General features: G+C 39.4%; 1 protein-coding gene across 5 annotated transcripts in view; it reads right to left on the bottom strand.

Annotated features, from left to right (window-relative positions):
- Window positions 1-17,735, bottom strand: part of GRIK1 (glutamate receptor, ionotropic, kainate 1) — a 415,343-nt gene that overhangs the window by 23,024 nt on the left and 374,584 nt on the right. For all 5 annotated transcript variants that reach the window (XM_011926464.1, XM_011926463.1, XM_011926466.1 and 2 more), the window contains 2 exons: window positions 16,303-16,520; window positions 1,148-1,373 (listed from right to left, as the gene is read on the bottom strand). In XM_011926464.1, the coding sequence (XP_011781854.1) occupies window positions 1,148-1,373; window positions 16,303-16,520 (444 nt within the window). The remainder of the gene's footprint in view (window positions 1-1,147; window positions 1,374-16,302; window positions 16,521-17,735) is intronic.

The following is a 17,735-nucleotide window of genomic DNA, read 5'->3' as shown; positions in this document are numbered from 1 at the left end:
TCCTTCCTTCCTTCCTTCCTTCCTTCCTTCCTTCCTTCTCTCTCTTTCTCTTTCTCTCTTTCTCTCTCTCTCTCTCTCTTTCTCTCTTTCTTTCTTTCTTTTCTTTCTTTCTTTCTTTCTCTTTCTTTTCGCTCTTTCCTTTGAGATGGAGTCTCGCTCTGTCACCCAGGCTGGAGTGCAGTGGCACCATCTCAGCTCACTGCAACCTCCACCTGCCAGGTTCAAGTGATTCTCCTGCCTCAGCCCCCTGAGTAACTGGGACTATAGGCACGTGCCACCACGCCCAGCTAATTTTTGTATTTTTAGTAGAGACGGGGTTTCACCATGTTGGCCAGGATAGTCTCGATCTCCTGATCTCATGAGCTGCCTGCCTCGGACTCCCAAAGTGCTGGGATTACAGGCATGAGCCACCACACCCGGCCATGATACAGTTTTCTATAGAGAGGGAAACAATAGAGAGGGAGTTTTCTATGGAGAGGAAATCACTAATTACTCCTTGAATTCTATTCATGTCTCCTATAGACATACAAGAATGCATTGCTATATGGGTCTGTATACCTAGGCGATAATATTCCTAGGAGAGCAGTAGCATGGAACTAAGGAATTTGGTTTTACATAGTTGGCATTGATTGAATCTAACATTGCCTGAGCACATCATACTTATAAATTAATCTTTATCCTTTTTCTTTTGACCGATATAGCCTTGCTTTTTCATCTATCGTTATGGAATACTAACCATCTCACTTTTGCTATCCATATGCAGAATCAACTTTCTTCTATTCTAATTTAAGGCAAATAAATTATATAGGCATATATGGATATTGAAGGAAACAATGTGAAAAGGATTAATTAGAAAGATATTCTCTTTAAGATATTTGTTTAGGGTGAAATAACAAAATCTATATATTCTTAAACATGCATTGGTAAAACTTGAAAGAAACACTGGTTACGAGTATATGAAGTTAAATATCTGGGAATCTGTAATTTGGACAATGTCTCTGATCTATATGGATGTTTCCATTATTAGTTCACTAAAGGCATTGTAGGCCTTCTCAGAATTTGGAATAAAGAACTCTGAGCCCATTTCCTTCCACGCTGGTAACTGACATTCTCTATCTCAGTCCTGGTTCATGTCTGCCCCTCTTACCAATAGGCGTTCCCACTCCATAACCTTTGGAGTCAATGAGGCCCCCGATCTGAGTGAGGTTGCAGTTTCTCTGCGTCACATACTCAATGCTGGTGGACTCCATCAGCAGCGCGTAGTCCGTGGTGAGCACTCTCTGGATCCCCTCGTCACTGTTTCTTACCAAGGCGGTCTGCTGCCTGCTGCTCATGAAGGCCCACATCTTCTCGTAGGTGGAGATTTTTGATTTCTGGAGGGAAAGAAAACACACTCACCAGCAGAAGAGAGCTGGAAAAATACGACCTAAAGGTATTCAAAGTCCCAGTGGTTCAAATAATGATAGGGAGGATACTTTCTCCACAGGTGGAGGAGTCAAGATTGATGGTCTCAAGGCTTCACTTTTGTAGCTGAGAAGAGCCCAGTTCACTTACTATTGGACAGCATTTGCATAGAGGTAGCTATTGCACGGAGACCTTGATTGATTGATGCAAGACATTGGTGCAAGGTCCTTTTGTTGCTTTCAGGTAGGGAAGAAAGAACATTGGTATCAATAATAGCACTTGCCTAAAGAACTGTGGCCACTTAAGAACAAGCCATCATGGCACACTGGGCTAAGAGATCACTAGCTCACTCCAGGACTCTGTTCATTTAATCCATTTTCCTTTCAGTCACTGAACTCCAGCAGGTATTGTTTTGCTGTTTCCTGGTATGTAAGTTTCAATCCTTGATCCAGCATTCTTCTGCTGGGCAGAGCCCTGGGGTAAACCACTGACTTCCTCTGCTTTATTTGTGAAAGAACTGTCATTCACTCTTCTCTTTTCTACAAAACCTAGAAAGTAAATGTTCTTTTCAAATTAAAATTTAGATAAGAAAAATCTTCGGCCGGGCATGGTGGCTCACATCTGTAGTCCCAGCACTTTGGGAGGCTGAGGCGGGTGGATCACCTAAAGGTCAGGAGTTTGAGACTAGCCTGACCAACATGGTGAAATCCTCTCTCTCCTAAAAAATACAATTAGCCAGGCATCGTGGTGTGTGCCTGTAATCCCAGCTACTCAGGAAGCTGAGGCAGGAGAGTCGCTTGAACCCGGGAGGCAGAGCTTGTGGTGAGCCCAGATCGTGCCATTGCACTCCAGCCTGGGCAATAACAGCGGGACTCCATCTCAAAAAAAAACAAAAAGAAAAATCTTCGTACTGTGTTTATATGCCTTTTTATGTGCATAATTTTAATTGCAATCATATTTTAGATAATGAGGACTGAGTATCTCATTTCGAAGTGTTCCATTAATATGTTTGTCTTTTCTCATATTCTTTGGCTTTTTGATAGATTCAGTAATAAATTATATATGTTATGTAATATATGCACATATACCTATGTACCACTGCCTCATTATCTTACTTTCTTTGCTAAAGTATACTGCCTAAATTTTCGTATTGCTTAAATATGAATTTTCCATTCTTTTGAATAGTGATCTATGTTTAGACATTTTGCATTTTACTCTGTAATTTCCATACAGTTCCAATTTTTGTTTTGAATTTTTCTTCATTTGCATCAGCATTCTCCACTTACTTCAGAGATGAAAAACGTTACAGGAATTATTGGTATTTTTAAGCTAACCCCAGTTATCACGGTTATATGTAGTACTCATACACATTAGACAGATCCCTTGACAGGCACAGGATGCATCCTCTCAGTAGTGCAGAAAAGCTTACAACATGGTTTTGGGTCATAAGCAAAAAACGAATACCTGCAGAGTCAGCTCTGTCATGGTGATTCATGCTCCAGTGTTTCTGGGGGCCACTCAATTCCAACCTCTATTTAGGACCTGGTTAATACTGTAGGGTTTATGAGTGAGGGGAGGACAGACGGCTTTATTTTAGATTGTTAGGCATTGAAAAGCCCCCTGAGAGAGGTCTGGTGAGACAAATAACAATTCAATAAATAGTACCTTATAGATATTCATATTTTATGGAACCCATAATGTCATATTGGGCCCCTGTGAGTCCGCCACAGCCCCGGAGATATCTGCAAACTGCAGCTCATGTCTCCATGACAAAGGTGCGTTTTGGGGGTCAGGGTTCTTGCTTCATTTGTTGTGTGATTTCAGTCTTGCAAAGTCTGATAATGCTAAACTTATGGTAAAAGAGCTACTCATGCAAGTGCAGAAAGGTCAGTCTTATCTTGTGGCAGTAAATGCACAGCTGGGAAAATTATTCTTCCATCAGGAAACTACCTTAAGGGAAAATAATTTTCTTTGAAGTATAACATTTTAAAGTTGTCAGAGACTTTAGAGATCGGCTCATACAAACTGCTACTTTCACAGAGGAGGAAGTTTTGGTACAGGAGGCTTGGAGACTTCAAAAAGTCACAAAGCAGGTTAATACCAGAGCCAGTTCTGGACTCCGCATTCCCAACATCTAATTCAATGCTGTTTCCACTGTACCATGCTGATTTTGGGGAGGTGGATGTCTATATTGCCAAAAATGCTTTTGAGGATGATTTTAATCTTATTTGATCTACATGTGAAAATATAGCTTTTATTCATGGACTCATTATTCCCTGAGGCAGGCTGCTAGTTAGTTTCATGTTCATATGAAATAGGAATCAGCCTTCATGTAGAAAAATTTCATGAAACATTTATTTTTTTCACCGTGTTGAGATTTTATTAAAATGAGTGTTGTAATTGTTAGAAAACCAAATTTGTGGTTTCTGGAAGTCAAAAACAAAGTCAATGTTCAGTTCCTCCATGGTAAATGGAGAAAGTGTGGGGAGTCCTTTAACTCATCCGGGGAATTGAAGGATACGGGAAAGGATGACACGATTCAACTCTAAACCTACACTATCTGAAGTGAAGGACTTTATTATTTTCAAGCCATGGCAGACCTAGCTGTGGTCCTCCTGCACGGGATGAATACGTAGGTCTTACCACATGTGGCTCACCCTGTGAGTATTCAGCAGCATGCAAGTGGTCTAATCTCAGGGATGAGAGAGGTCATGAGTTTGGTGCAACCTCAGCATTCAACAGCTGCAACATTTCTAAAGGCTTACTCTCAGTATTCTTCTCCTTGTCACAGCTTAGTAACAAAATGTTTCCTGAGCCAGCACGTTCTTCACACTACACTTTGGGTAGCACGGCTCTACGGAACAGAGATCATGGATTTAAATTCAACAACATCCACGTCTTCCTTCTTAGAGTAGAAGGTTGTTCTAGGCCTGACCTCTCCCAGGGAGCTACAGGGGAAGTCTGATTGGCATGGACACCTTTGATCAGGGAGGGCAGAACTTTCTCTCTGACAGAAAACTGTTACTTGGTAGGGGACTTGGTAAGTTGAAGGTACAGGAACTGTTATAAATTCCTTTGACCCCTTGCTATTCTCACTAGAGCACAGTAATAGTAAACATAATGGGAGCAAGAAGAGCAGCCTTTTGCTGTTATTTAGAGCTCCCTTTCATCATTTAAAAAGTTTGCTGTTATGGGGCTCTACTGTATTTCACATTTAGAATTCTAAGCTACTTGAGATGCTAGGGAAATTACAGTTTGCAGGAAGACCCAAAATGTGGCTAAGGAATAACTTTTTTTAATAGGTAGAAGGATCTATAGACAGATCCAGCACCTTAAGGTAGAGTGAGTTTTCTTTTTTATTTTTTGAGACGTTGTTTTGCGCTTGTTCCTCAGGCTGGAGTGCAATGGCACAGTCTCGGCTCACTACAACCTCCACCTCGAGGGGGTTCAAATGATTCTCCTGCCTCAGCCTCCTGAGTAACTGGGATTACAGGCACCTGCCACCATGCCCGGCTAATTTTTTGTATTTTTAGTAGAGACAGGGTTTCACCATGTTGGCCAGGCTGGTCTTGAACTCCTGACGTCAGGTGATTCACCTGCCTTGGCCTCCCAGAGTGCTGGGATTACAGGTGTGAACCACCGTGTCCAGCCGGTATAGTGAATTTTCTATCACTGGGCAACTGCAAGGAGGATATCATGCTTAGACGAGTTTCACATAAGGCGATGCTTCAATCGCCACATTCTACTCTCTAGACCCACCCCTTGCTATTACATAAGCAGGTCCTGAGGTCAGGGACAGCAAATGCCACATAGAAGGTCGCAGAGGGTTAGTGAAGGAGACAGCACAGAATTGAGGGCTCTTTCTTCTTTACTGCAGAGTTCTGTCCACCATCATGCCATGCTCAGTAATGTTTACTTTTTGTTAAATAAAAAAGTGGAATGTTGGGAGTAAATTACATGTATTCCTTTCAGCAGATTTTTTTTCATGGTTAAGTCTCAAATCTTAGTAATTCTTAAAAATAGGATTATACTTCACGAAAAATTATCATACATATTAAAAGACCAGGCAAAGTGTTAGAACGACAGCCGGGGTGTTTTTGTACTTCTAAATCACATATAATCTCAGCCAGCCTCCTAAATCACTCTAAATAATATATGTTCCAAAAACAGAAATAGTGGTTGCCTCTTATTTCACTAGATATGTCAAAAGTTAATTAGAATATTTGGAATGTCTTCTGAGCTTCTTAGCAAAAGTTGCTAAAACTGAAAAAGCTTCATTTATTAAATCTGAAATCATCCAGGATTTTTTCTTTTTAATCCTGAGAGGCATCTGTTTAGATAAATTCATTTTATCTCTTTAAATCTGATTATGTGGCTATCCTCATGCTGATGAAACATTGCTGGCAAAGAATCAGCATTTTTCATCTCAAATCTGTTATAAGGGAGTGTTACTGCATCAATGTTTGATGAACATTATTTATTTCTTTTTTCCCCCTATAATACATTCAAGTTAAACACTCACTGGGAAATAGTTTATAATGTCTGCAGGCAGTTAAAAATTACTTACTGAAAATAGTAACAACAACCAACATATGCAGTGTTTATTTACTGTGTACCAAGTGCTATTTTAAGTGCTTTGCATATATTGATTAATCGAATCTTCATAGTAATCATATGAAAGATGTACCATTATTATTTCCCTTTTACATATGAGGAAATAGAACAGCACATGAAGAGATGAGGAAACCAGGATTTGATCCCAAAGAATCTGGTTCCAGGGTCTGTGTTCTTAACCAACAAGGATTGAACTACTCTTTTAATATACAGAACAGCAAACTCACAGCTTGGCTAATGTTTCAATAGAATTAACAAATTTTCTAAATAAATAATTGAAATAAGTAGTGGTGGGGTTTTTCTATTATAGCCAGAGCTGTTGCAACTCTTGTACTCATCATATAATGTACAGAAACTATTTACCTGACTTTTAATAGCTTACACTTGTTTAGACAAAAATTTAGACCATGTTTTAGGAAGTGCAACAGTTGGAACCTGGAAAAAATGTGACTATTGTTTATATTGTTTCCTTTCCTTTAACGGTATTTTGCTTTTCATATAGTTCCACTATTTTTAGTTACAAGATTCCCACCACACAATGTAAATAAAGTATGTGCAAATTCTAGGGTGTAGTGTGGCCTTAAGCCTGATGGAAACTCCATTTTATAAAATATCCCTCTAATGTTTCTTTTTTATTGAGATAACTATTATTTATCACATGATTTCTTCCACCAGTTATTATAAGACTTTCCACAGTTAAGATGTATAATCTCATTTTTCAGTAGAATCAGTAATCATGCAATTCTACTTCACAGTAATATGGCTGATGATTTTATATATCAATCTGTGTTTATGTATATTTTTACTTTACACACTGAAATATACATTAGAAATAAGTTATTGATATTTGATCTTTTTTATCTTATAAAAAGTGATCTTATAAATGTGGCAACTATATGCATATAGAACAAATGAAATATCACAAGCAATTATATTTTTAAATCTCCAATTTACTTTTACTTTAGGCAAATCCTAATTGAAGACAACCCTTAAAAATTAACCAAAGACATAGAAATTGGCTATGTAGAACTTCATACTTGTGAAATAGGTACATCAGAGGTGAATAGTAGCCTTAAAAGCAACGATTTCTTTTATACATGATTAATATGTTATTTCATTAAATAATAAATTCTCATGCTATTTTGAAAATATGATTTAATTTACAAAAATCACTTTGAAGGAAGATGATCAGAAGAAAATATTTATAGTATAGTTAGGGCCTCTGCCTTTCAAATGTGTATAATATGAACACTGCAGTTGATTATGTCTTTATCTTGATTTGATGAAAAGTTATGACATTTGCTGATTCTCCAACATTTAAACAATTTATGGATTCCCTTTAGAAAATTCCCTCAGCGGGATTTAAACACATTTGCTAAAATATTTTTCATGTTTTTCTCCTGTCTAGAGTTAAAGATTGGTCTATTACGGGCAATCTGCCAGCCTTTGAAAAAGGTTAAATTGACCTCATAGATTTCTTCCCAAATAAATACACTTTTAACCTCCAGAGACCTAGCATTTCTGACACTGATGGTAAAGTTAGCTGGATATTTCCAACGTAAACTAGGGACTCTTATGTGAAGAGTACCTTCCTATGCAGAGTATTTGAGAAATGGCTTTCATCTTATGCTTCCTGAAATGGTTATAACTGTCTGAAATCTGTCTCCCCACAATGGCTCATTGCTTCATTTCCACTGGTGTAGTGCTCAATAACTTCTCTGAAATGTCTTTTGGATTGGTGACAGCACCTAACCACTCCCTGGAAGGAGATGATAAAGGTTAGAGAATCCCTTGTTCCCACAGCTGATCCAAAGTCCCTAGACCATGAAAGCCAGAAATGACAAGTTTTTTATGATGTTTTAAACCTATTTTATCTGAGTCATTTTAGACTGAATCCTGATTTAATCTGTGTAATCCTCTGGCTTGAGTCTGGGAGGATAGTGATTTGTTACAAGGCAAGCTTCTACTGAGAAGTATTTCTTACATGAATACTTCATAGCTAATTCGGTTCATAAGAAATTCTGCCACTACTTCCTTTCTTGCACAATGCAACCACATGTTGTGTTGTATTTAACAGGTATTCATACATCTTGTCTCCCTATTGCTATTCAGATCTTCACATCTTGCTCATGATTTTATACCTTTTCCCTCCTAAGTGCCAACCTCAGTACTGACAAAATATAAATTGAGCTGAATTAAACTGAATTACCTCACTCTGTTTCTTGTCTGCATTCCAAGGGCAGCCTTACCATCTTTTGCCTACCTACCATCTGATAAGTGCTTCTGCAAATGCAATGTATGTGCTCAAGAAAGGCCTCCAAGGCCTAGCGTTGCTCTCTGGCCAGGCCTCCAAAAGTCTTTGAGATCTTGGGCACCGGCACTTCTTCTGGACTTTTCTGTCCTTTAGCAGAAGACAGACAGTGCAGAGATGACTGACAGTAAGGAAGCTGAACAAAGACCAAACCAAAATATTTATAAATCCAGAGAGATTGGAAAAATAGGACTAATAGCTAGAGGTAAGGGTTGAATAATTATGGTGATGATGTTATGAGTGATAGTTACAATAATATCTAATGTTTTTATTGGTTACAGTGTACTAAGTGGTAGTATAAACCTATTACCTCTATTAAGTCATTAAAGCCTCAAAATAATTTTGAGTTAGAAATCATCCTCAATTTATAGACTGGGAAATCAACGTACAGAGAGTTTAAGTTACTTGCCAAGGTCTACGTAACTTATATGTAGTAGAACCCAGGCTCTGTGGGTTCAGATCTCCATCAGAAACAGTTTCCTGTAGGTTTTACTTTATATCCCAGCATAGGATATTGGCCATATTTCTTGAGAAGACTAGCTGGTATTCCCATTCTCCGTTCCACGGGCTAAAAGCATTATCATCCTTGGATGATGGTTCACACGGGTCATTGGGAAATCTATTCTTTTAGGCCTCATATGGTTCTTTTTTTTTGAGACGGGTTCTCGCTCTGTCGCCCAGGCTGGAGTGCAGTGGCGGGATCCCGGCTCACTGCAAGCTCCGCCTCCCGGGTTCCCGCCATTCTCCTGCCTCAGCCTCCCGGGTAGCTGGGACTACAGGCGCCGCCACCACGCCCGGCTAATTTTTTGTATTTTTGGTAGAGACGGGGTTTCACCGTGTTAGCCAGGATGGTCTCGATCTCCTGACCTCGTGATCCGCCTGCCTCAGCCACCCAAAGCGCTGGGATTACAGGCGTGAGCCACCGCGCCCAGCCTCGTATGGTTCTTAGACATTATCATGACTATCCTTTCTTCATCTGGGAAAAAAAAATGTGACTTGCTACACTATCACTGTGAGACCAAAGTTTGGACTATCTTATTATTCCATTCCATAAGGTAATTAATAGAATTCCAACAAGAAGAAAGGACAGAGCCTTTGTACATTTGTAACTTCCTGTGAGAGAGAAAACCAGAATCCTAGTCTACTATTTCTGAAAGGAGAAGTTGGAATTGGCTATCATTGTTGTCAGTTGTCTTGGATATAAAAGATGGAAATAGGTCATGTAGCCCCTAGGAAAGCTGAACCCAAGTTGTATCCGCAGATCTTGGCCATGAACTGACTGATCTTTGTACCTTCGAGATGCTGGTGGTGGTCCCAGGGAGTCGGGAGCGAAGGAAATCCTGTACTGTTCAAACTTGTGAAACAATTGAAAGGACCAAACAATTTCATCAGCAGAGAACAGAGAAACCAATAGAGTTAATATTGGATTATTAATTAGTATTATCTCAAGCAGAAATGAGAAGGATTTTATTAAAAATTCTCTTAAATAGGCCGGGAATGGTGGCTCATGCCTGTAATCCCAGCACTTTGGGAGGCCAAAGCTGGTGCATCACAAGGTCGGGAGTTCGAAACCAGCCTGGCCAACATGGTGAAACCCTGTCTGCACTAGAAATACAAAAATTAGCTGGGTGTGGTGGCACGTGCCTGTAATCCCAGCTACTTGGGAGGCTGAGGCAGGAGAATCATTTGAACCTGGGAGGTGGAGGTTGCTGTGAGCCAAGATTGCGCTATTGCACTCCAGCCTGGGCAACAGGAGGAGACTCCATCTCAAAAAAAAAAAAAAAAAAAATCTTAGAGTCTGTTGAAGTTCTGAATTATTAACACACTGGCCCATAAACTTAGTCCATTAATTAATTTAATGCTGATCACCTCATATTCAGAGAAGAATTTCCCCAAACATCTCCAACAGTACCTGGACACTTGATAAACGTTCTGCCTCCCTTTAACCTTGTCCAGCTAATTGGTCTTGTGGTGCCTGAGACCATTTGACCAAATAGGCTATTACATTTCCCATAGTGCTTGAACTGTAAGTCCCAGAGTGTTGATAATATGTTTTCACTTAGTGAAAACATAATGCTTAATAAGCATCATTAGCTGAGGGATCGAAACTTAGAGTTGCTTTTTTTTTTTTGATGGAGAAAGTGAGATAGAATCTCAGGATGTCCATCTAAAGTTTCATGAGAATACATGGAACTGAATTGATGATTTAATCCTGTTCTCTTGTGTAAATACAGTCCTTGATGATCAGTGTTTCTCCACATATGAATGACCCTGAAGGAAAACTGCCACTGCCTCCCCGTCTCAGTCATGTCTTAGCTTGAGCTAGCACTTGCTTAAAAAATTTCCACTGGGTGCAGTGGCTCATGCCAGCAATCCCAGCACTTTGGGAGGCGGAGGTGGGTGGATCATGAGGTCAGTTCAAGACCAGCCTGGCTGAGACGGTGAAACCCCGTCCCTACTAAAAATACAAAACAAAACAAAACAACAACAACAAAATTATCTGGGCGTGGTGGTGGGTGCCTGTTATCCCAGCTTCTTAGGAGGCTGAGGCAGAGAATTGCTTGAACTCAGGAGGCGGAGATTGCAGTGAGCCGAGATCACGCCATTGCACTCCAGCCTGGGCGAAAGAGTGAGACTCCGTCAAAAAAAAAAAAAAAAAATTCCGCTTAACTCCCTCAGCTTCATATGAGCTCAAGTGGTGCATAGTGGAATCTCACCTGAGCTATTTTAAAAAACTAAATTTTGGTTTCTTCATGTTAAGAACTGAATACCTCAGATCTAAAATGTAGAGTGGCATGCTGTCTGCAAGAACAGCCAAGTCTAGGAGAAAAAGTCAATGGATTTTGAATGAAATTTTAGCAAGCGACTTCTCGGCACACATTTCAAGGACATACTTCACTAAGCACATCCGTTGCTTGTGGCCTAGCGACCAAATGTGAGGCATTTGAGTATTTTATTTGGTCATGGATCTTGATAATGTCTGAATCCCTTTCCTCCCTACAACTGGCCATTCTTTGGCTATAAAATGATTTTCAATCAACTTGAAAGTAAAAAGACAAGTTTTCATCATTTGGGTGCTGCCAGAGGAATATTGCTTTTCTGAGAAGAAAAACCCTTTAAATTACACTGTGCGTGACGAGAAAATGTTTCTCATTAGAAGTTTCCTTGTGATTGAGTGGAGATAGACCCATCTTAGCAAACGACTTGTGCTCCAACAACTGATCAGGATATTCCAGGTTAGATTAGGCAAATGCAGCTTTCCTTATTCATTGTACAGCTCAAGAGAGGTTATTGTCTTTAACCGAGAGAGAGAAAGGGCTGGAGGAGGGAGGCCCTGATGGCGTAGCAGAGGTGAAACATGTTAATGTGGAACCAGGTCAGAACTGAGTCCTTGTGACTGTACCTGCTGTCACTCAGTGATTTAGGGCAGAGCTACCCCGAGAGCAAAAAACCCGAAACATTTCTTTCCCTTGAGGAATAATCCAGCTTAAGAATCTGAATGTACATCCCTCTGACGCTTTCTGACAGCTTACCATCCTCAAGGGGAAAACTAAATCGGATTTAGTCCTTGTTCTCTTTCTGCAAATACATTTCTTCTCGGTAAACTGGGTTGCTGGGCCACATGCTGACTTGTAAAATGAGGAACTTGGCAACAGAGTCTCTTCTTGTGTGGGTCCCTATCCATCCACCTCTCTCTCCCTCCCTCTTTCCCTCTCGGCTTCCTTTCTTTGCTCCTTCATTCACTCTCCCTCCCTCGCTCTGATAGAAACCACCTCTCCCAGAGTTTACTTGTTCACTTATTGGAAATACAGTTTTCTGAATGCCTACTATGTGGCCAGGTACTTTTTTACATTCTGGTGACTTAATGGCATACAAAGAAGACTGAGTTTCAACCCTCACAGAACTGACTTTCTAGAACTCTCTGAATTTTGCTGAATCTTGGCTCTTCCTTTGCTAGCTTTGTAACTTTGGAGTAAGTTATCTAGCCTCTCTGTGCCTCATTTTCCTCATCAATAGGGACAATATTGGTATTTATCTCAATTGGTCTTTTTTTTTTTTTTATTGAGACGGAGTTTCACTCTTGTTGCCCAGGCTAGAGTGCAATGACGCGATCTCGGCTCACTGCAACGTCTGCCTCCCAGGTTCAAGCGATTCTCCTGCCTCAGCCTCCTGAGTAGCTGGGATTACAGGCATGTGCCACCATACTGGGCTAATATTTTTGATTTTTAGTAGAGACGGGGATTCTCCATGTTGGTCAGGCTGGTCTCGAACTCCTGACCTCAGGTGATCCACCTGCCTTAGCCTCTCAAAGTGCTGGGATTACAGGTGTGAGCCATAGTGCCCAGTCCTCAGTTGGTCTTTTTTAAAGATAAAATGAGGTAATACAGGTAAAGCACTTAGAAACAGAATGTGTGGCTCAGGGCTAGTGCACAGGGCATACTGATATTTTTATTGATGCTGTTTGTACTGTCATCACATTCTTCCTCTCTGAGGTGCTTACTGTTTCATCATATTCCTGGTGACCTGAGAGAACGCTTGCATTGATGCCTCATTTTCAGGACCAGGGAGAAAGCAGGAGCCCTCTCAGAAAATGCTCAGGGAGCAGCAGTTGTGAGCATAGCACGTGCCTGTTCAGTGGAAGTGCATTATCGAAATATGTTGTAATGTAGTCATTCAGGGTCCTGCCAGAAAAAAGGAGAACCAACTCTTTTTATATTTAAAGAGGGGCATGAGAAAGAAAAGATCAAAGTGAGCTTAAGGGGTCAGGCGTGGTGGTTCATGCCTGTAATTCCAGCACTTTGGGAGGCCGAGGCAGGTGGATCACTTGAGGTCACGAGTTCGAGACCAGCCTGGCCAACATGGTGAAACCCCGTCTCTATTAAAATAAAAAAAATTAGCCAGGCATGGTGGCATGCACCTGTAATCCAAGCTACTTGGGAGGCTGAGGCAGAAGAATTGCTTGAACCTGGGAGGAGGAGGTTGCAGTGAGCCAAGATTGTGCCATTTCACTCCATCCAACCTGGACGACAGAGTGAGACTCCGTCTCAAAAAAAAAAAAAGACAAACAAACAAACAACAACAAAAAACCCCCAAAAACCCCAAAAACAAAGAGCTTAAAGGACACTTTGTAAGTTGAGCATCTCTATTCTGAAAAATCCCAAATCTGAAACTTTTTGAGCACGGACAGGTTGTCCCATGTGGAAAGTTCCACACCTGACCTCATGGCATGGGTTGCAGTCAGAACTTTCTTCATGGACAAAATTATTTAAAATACTGTATAAACTTACCTTTAGGCTATGTGCATAGGTATATATGGTGCATAAATAAATTTTGTGTTTAGACTTGGGTCCCATCCCCAGGCTATCTCATTATGTATGTGCAAACATTCTAAAATCTGAAAATATCCAAAATTCTAAAAACATCTGGTCTGAAACATTTCTGATAAGGGATCCACAGACAGTGCATAGATCCTGTGTACAGTGGCAAAGTCAGGTCTATGGCTTTTTCAAAGAACAGCACAGCCTCTTTCCCTTATATTTGTACTGAACATCTTGAAGGAAGTAGAATCTTCTCTGCCTTCTGCTAGCCCATTTCCCAGTACTTTCAAACTCTTTGATATTGCTGAATGAGATAATCATTTCAGATATTTTTTCAGATATACCAAATTCTACCTTGGCAGTGCCCCTCTGTCCTGTGAGCCTTGCAAGTTGATATTGCTGAATGAGATAATCATTTCAGATATTTTTTCAGATATACCAAATTCTACCTTGGCAGTGCCCCTCTGTCCTGTGAGCCTTGCAAGTGACTTTCCTGGTTTCTGACAAGGACCATGATGAATCACTAGCTTGGGGTACCTTGTGTCTCTTCACACTATTGATTTTAGGAAAATAACTTTCTGTAGCTTGCAAAACCATAATGTCATTTGTCCTTAGAACATCACTGTCCAAAGAAGAAACAATCATCATGCTGTACCCATACATTAAATAAATGATACACTTCTTAAAATAAAGTGTTTAAAAATCTTTTTTTAACACAGAAGAAAAGTAAGTCCTACTTTTTCCATTACTTTGCTTCTTGATAAAACTCTAGATATAGTTTACTTTTAAAACAATGTATTTTTATTTATTATGATTGTTATTAAACATTATAACTTATTGCATAGTTAATTCCTATTTTTGTGAACCAATACTGTTATACAAAGAAGTGTGTACTTTTTTTAACCTAACCTTAGTTTTGGTTTCTAAGCTGGTATTTTTCACAAGTCAAAACAGTCCACTCAAAAAATAATAGACATTGGAGACTCAGAAGGATGGCAGGGTGGCAGGGTGGCAGGGCTGACAGATAAGAAATTACTTAATTGGCATAATGTATGTTATTTGGGTGATGGAAACCCTAAAAGCCCTATATCCATCTAACAAAATGCAACTTATACCTCCTAAATCTATAAACAACGTTTAAAAAGGAAATAAAAATGAAAGAAGAAAAAGAGTTCATTTTGAACTAGTGGAAATAATAGAAAGGAAAAGATTATTTTAAAAAATACCCTCGGCCGAGCACAGTGGCTCATGCGTGTAATTCCAGCACTTTGGGAAGCTGAGGCGGGAGGATCACAAGGTCAGGAGTTTGAGACCAGCCTGGCCAATATGGTGAAACCCCGTCTCTACTAAAAATACAAAAATTAAGCGGGTATGGCGGCGGACACCTGTCGTCCCACTTACTTGGGAGGCTGAGGCAGGAGAATCATTTGAACTCAGGAGGCGGAGGTTGCAGTGAGCTGAGATTGCGCCACTGGACTCCAGCCTGGGCAACAGAGCGAGACTCCATCTCAAAAACAAAAACAAAAACAAAACAAAACAAAACCCCCCTCCAAAAAAAAAAAAAAAAAGAAGAAGAAGAAAACCCAACCAAACAAAAACCCCATATAGTCTACTCAATGCTGAGGTGACAACTCCATTTTTGGTAATCTGAATATGAATCTTTGACAAGAATGTTTTTAGAGATTATTTTGGTTACAACTATTGTTTTCCTTTTATTCACATGCACACCTACCACCATTAATACTTTTTTCCCCCAAAAAAATAAGCTTTAGTCCCTTTTCTGTTATAGACTAGCTATGTGACTTGGAGCAGGTAATTTAGCTTCTGAAGGTTTTGTTCTTTTCATAAGTAAAGTGAAGAGTTGAACTTCATGATCTCTGCACCTATTGGATCTATTAAAATCTATTTTTCACTGGAATTAGAGTGTTTGAGATTTGATAATAAAAGTACTAAGGCTTCCTCCAAAAGCAAGGCAGAAATCAGTTTCATTACTATGGGAAAGTAATTAGAAAGACCTCAACAGTGAAATGCCCTTGACACTAAAACTAAACTCATCCAACTTAATTCTCCTGTGGTGCCTCTGAAGTCTTTTTGAAAAGCTTCAGGCATGGCTGGGAACACTGTCCTTCATCAGTGTGGACTCAATATTAGACTAGAGTCTCCCGGGATTTTTTGTTCTTAATTCTCTAACTAAGTTCCAGTATCAACGCATTTTCTTGTCATCTGCTTCTACCTCATCAAGTACAGTACAGAAAGAACAAAATAATGATATTCAAGTATTCTGGTTACCAGAATTCTGGATTAAGGAACCTTTATTTTATGGGTTCTATAAATGAGTGATTAATTAATGAGTGGTTAGGTTGTATTCGGAATTTTTTTTTTCTGGTGTAAAGGCAAGAGAGGATATTGAAGATATTGATCTATGCATCTGAGTACACTAAATTGGGGTGGAGTAAATGACATCTAGTTGGGGACCAAAGAAATTGCTTTATGCTGACTGAGGCTCCAGGGATTCCTTATAATGGGATTTTGTAATTATAAATCTTATTTCATTAAAAAAATTGCCCAACTTTCTTTTTCTTTTTTTGGACAGACTCTTTTAGCCTCTACCCCAAGTATCAGATAATCACTGAGAACACTTTGTCAGCTTCTTACCTTGAAGAAGGTCATTGTTGATCCATCTCTGACCGCCCCATATTCTATCTTGGTTTGCTTTGCCAGATCATCTGCTGAATCTATGGGGGATTCCATTCTCTCTACTGTCAAGAAGGCAGCCAGATTGGCAGTGTAGGATGAAATGATGATTAGGGTGAAAAACCACCATATCCCTCCAACTATTCTGGTCGATAGAGCTTTGGGCATCAGCTCTGATCCTGTGATGGTATCATCAGAGTAAGGGTGTTAAACACAGTCAGAAGGAAAGGGAAGATGTACAGTTCGACACTATTCTAGGGAGATCAACCCATCAAAGACTTACCATCTTGTATGTAGATGAAATAAATACATTTTATAGAAAATGCATCAAAATCACTACTGCTGTTTTAACTATAATTTATCAGTAACTGATGGTATTAAAACAGTTTTAACCTGGAGATATTCTATGTCTAAAATTCAGTTAGTTTAGTTTCTTAGAATTGAAAAGTCAACCCCAAGTCTTTTTGCCTTTTATTACTGTCTAAATGCGTCTTATAGTGTGAAGTAAAATATTCTATGTCTTTGTATAACTATGAAAATCTTCAAAATGCTAACATTTTTATTTAAGATTAAAGAATGAGAGCAACTTGCAAAATATTAATGTGCCATTTATCACATGTACTTTAATAAAACATTGTGATTTTACAAGTAAAATAAGATGCAGCCATACTTGACAGTGGATGAATTAGTTTTTATTGTCTTATGTTACCCTAAAAGCTACAATTCTTTTTTCTACTGTAGATTCTTATTTGGCTAAAAAAACACTTTCTCTGGAACGCATAATTTTGTCCTTCAATAGAATGCTGTTTCTTAACTACACTTCAAAGACAGGCTGTTTCTTAGGTGAAAGAAGAATTTCCTGGTAAGAATATACATTTTAGATGTCATTCAGATGATTTTAAGTTATGTTTAGATGATAAGAGGCACTTAATGTGTTTACCAAGGAAACCTTCCTCTCTAAAAGAAAGGGTTTATGACCTAAGTTTACTGACATAAAAGACAAACATCTTGAAAACAGTCTAGCTCAATTTTGCTCAGACTGAGCTGTGGATGTCTATACATTCAGCAGCAGAATTAGAATAAAAGAGAAGTACAATTAGAGTTCACTCCAGTTATACTGATTCACAAGTGGATTTTGGCTTGTCTATCTGCCTGAAATTTGCCATTGATTCTGTACATAGCATATCCTCCACGAACCTGAAGGCATGACAGAGTTTATGTGACTAGAGAAAAAGTGAAAGAAACACACCCTAAATTAAAAATCCCAAAGAGGGAAGTACAGTAGGCCAGATGTCTGGACTATAGGATCATTTTACTATACTGATAGGGTGTTTTGAAGCTTTGTAGTTAATAATGGCTTAAGATGGAAAGGAAAATTGAAGTTCACCAATCTA

Source organism: Colobus angolensis, unplaced genomic scaffold (assembly GCF_000951035.1).
Source record: "Colobus angolensis palliatus isolate OR3802 unplaced genomic scaffold, Cang.pa_1.0 Scaffold69, whole genome shotgun sequence".
Lineage (NCBI taxonomy): Eukaryota > Metazoa > Chordata > Mammalia > Primates > Cercopithecidae > Colobus > Colobus angolensis.
This window is presented reverse-complemented; position numbering and strand designations above follow the sequence as displayed.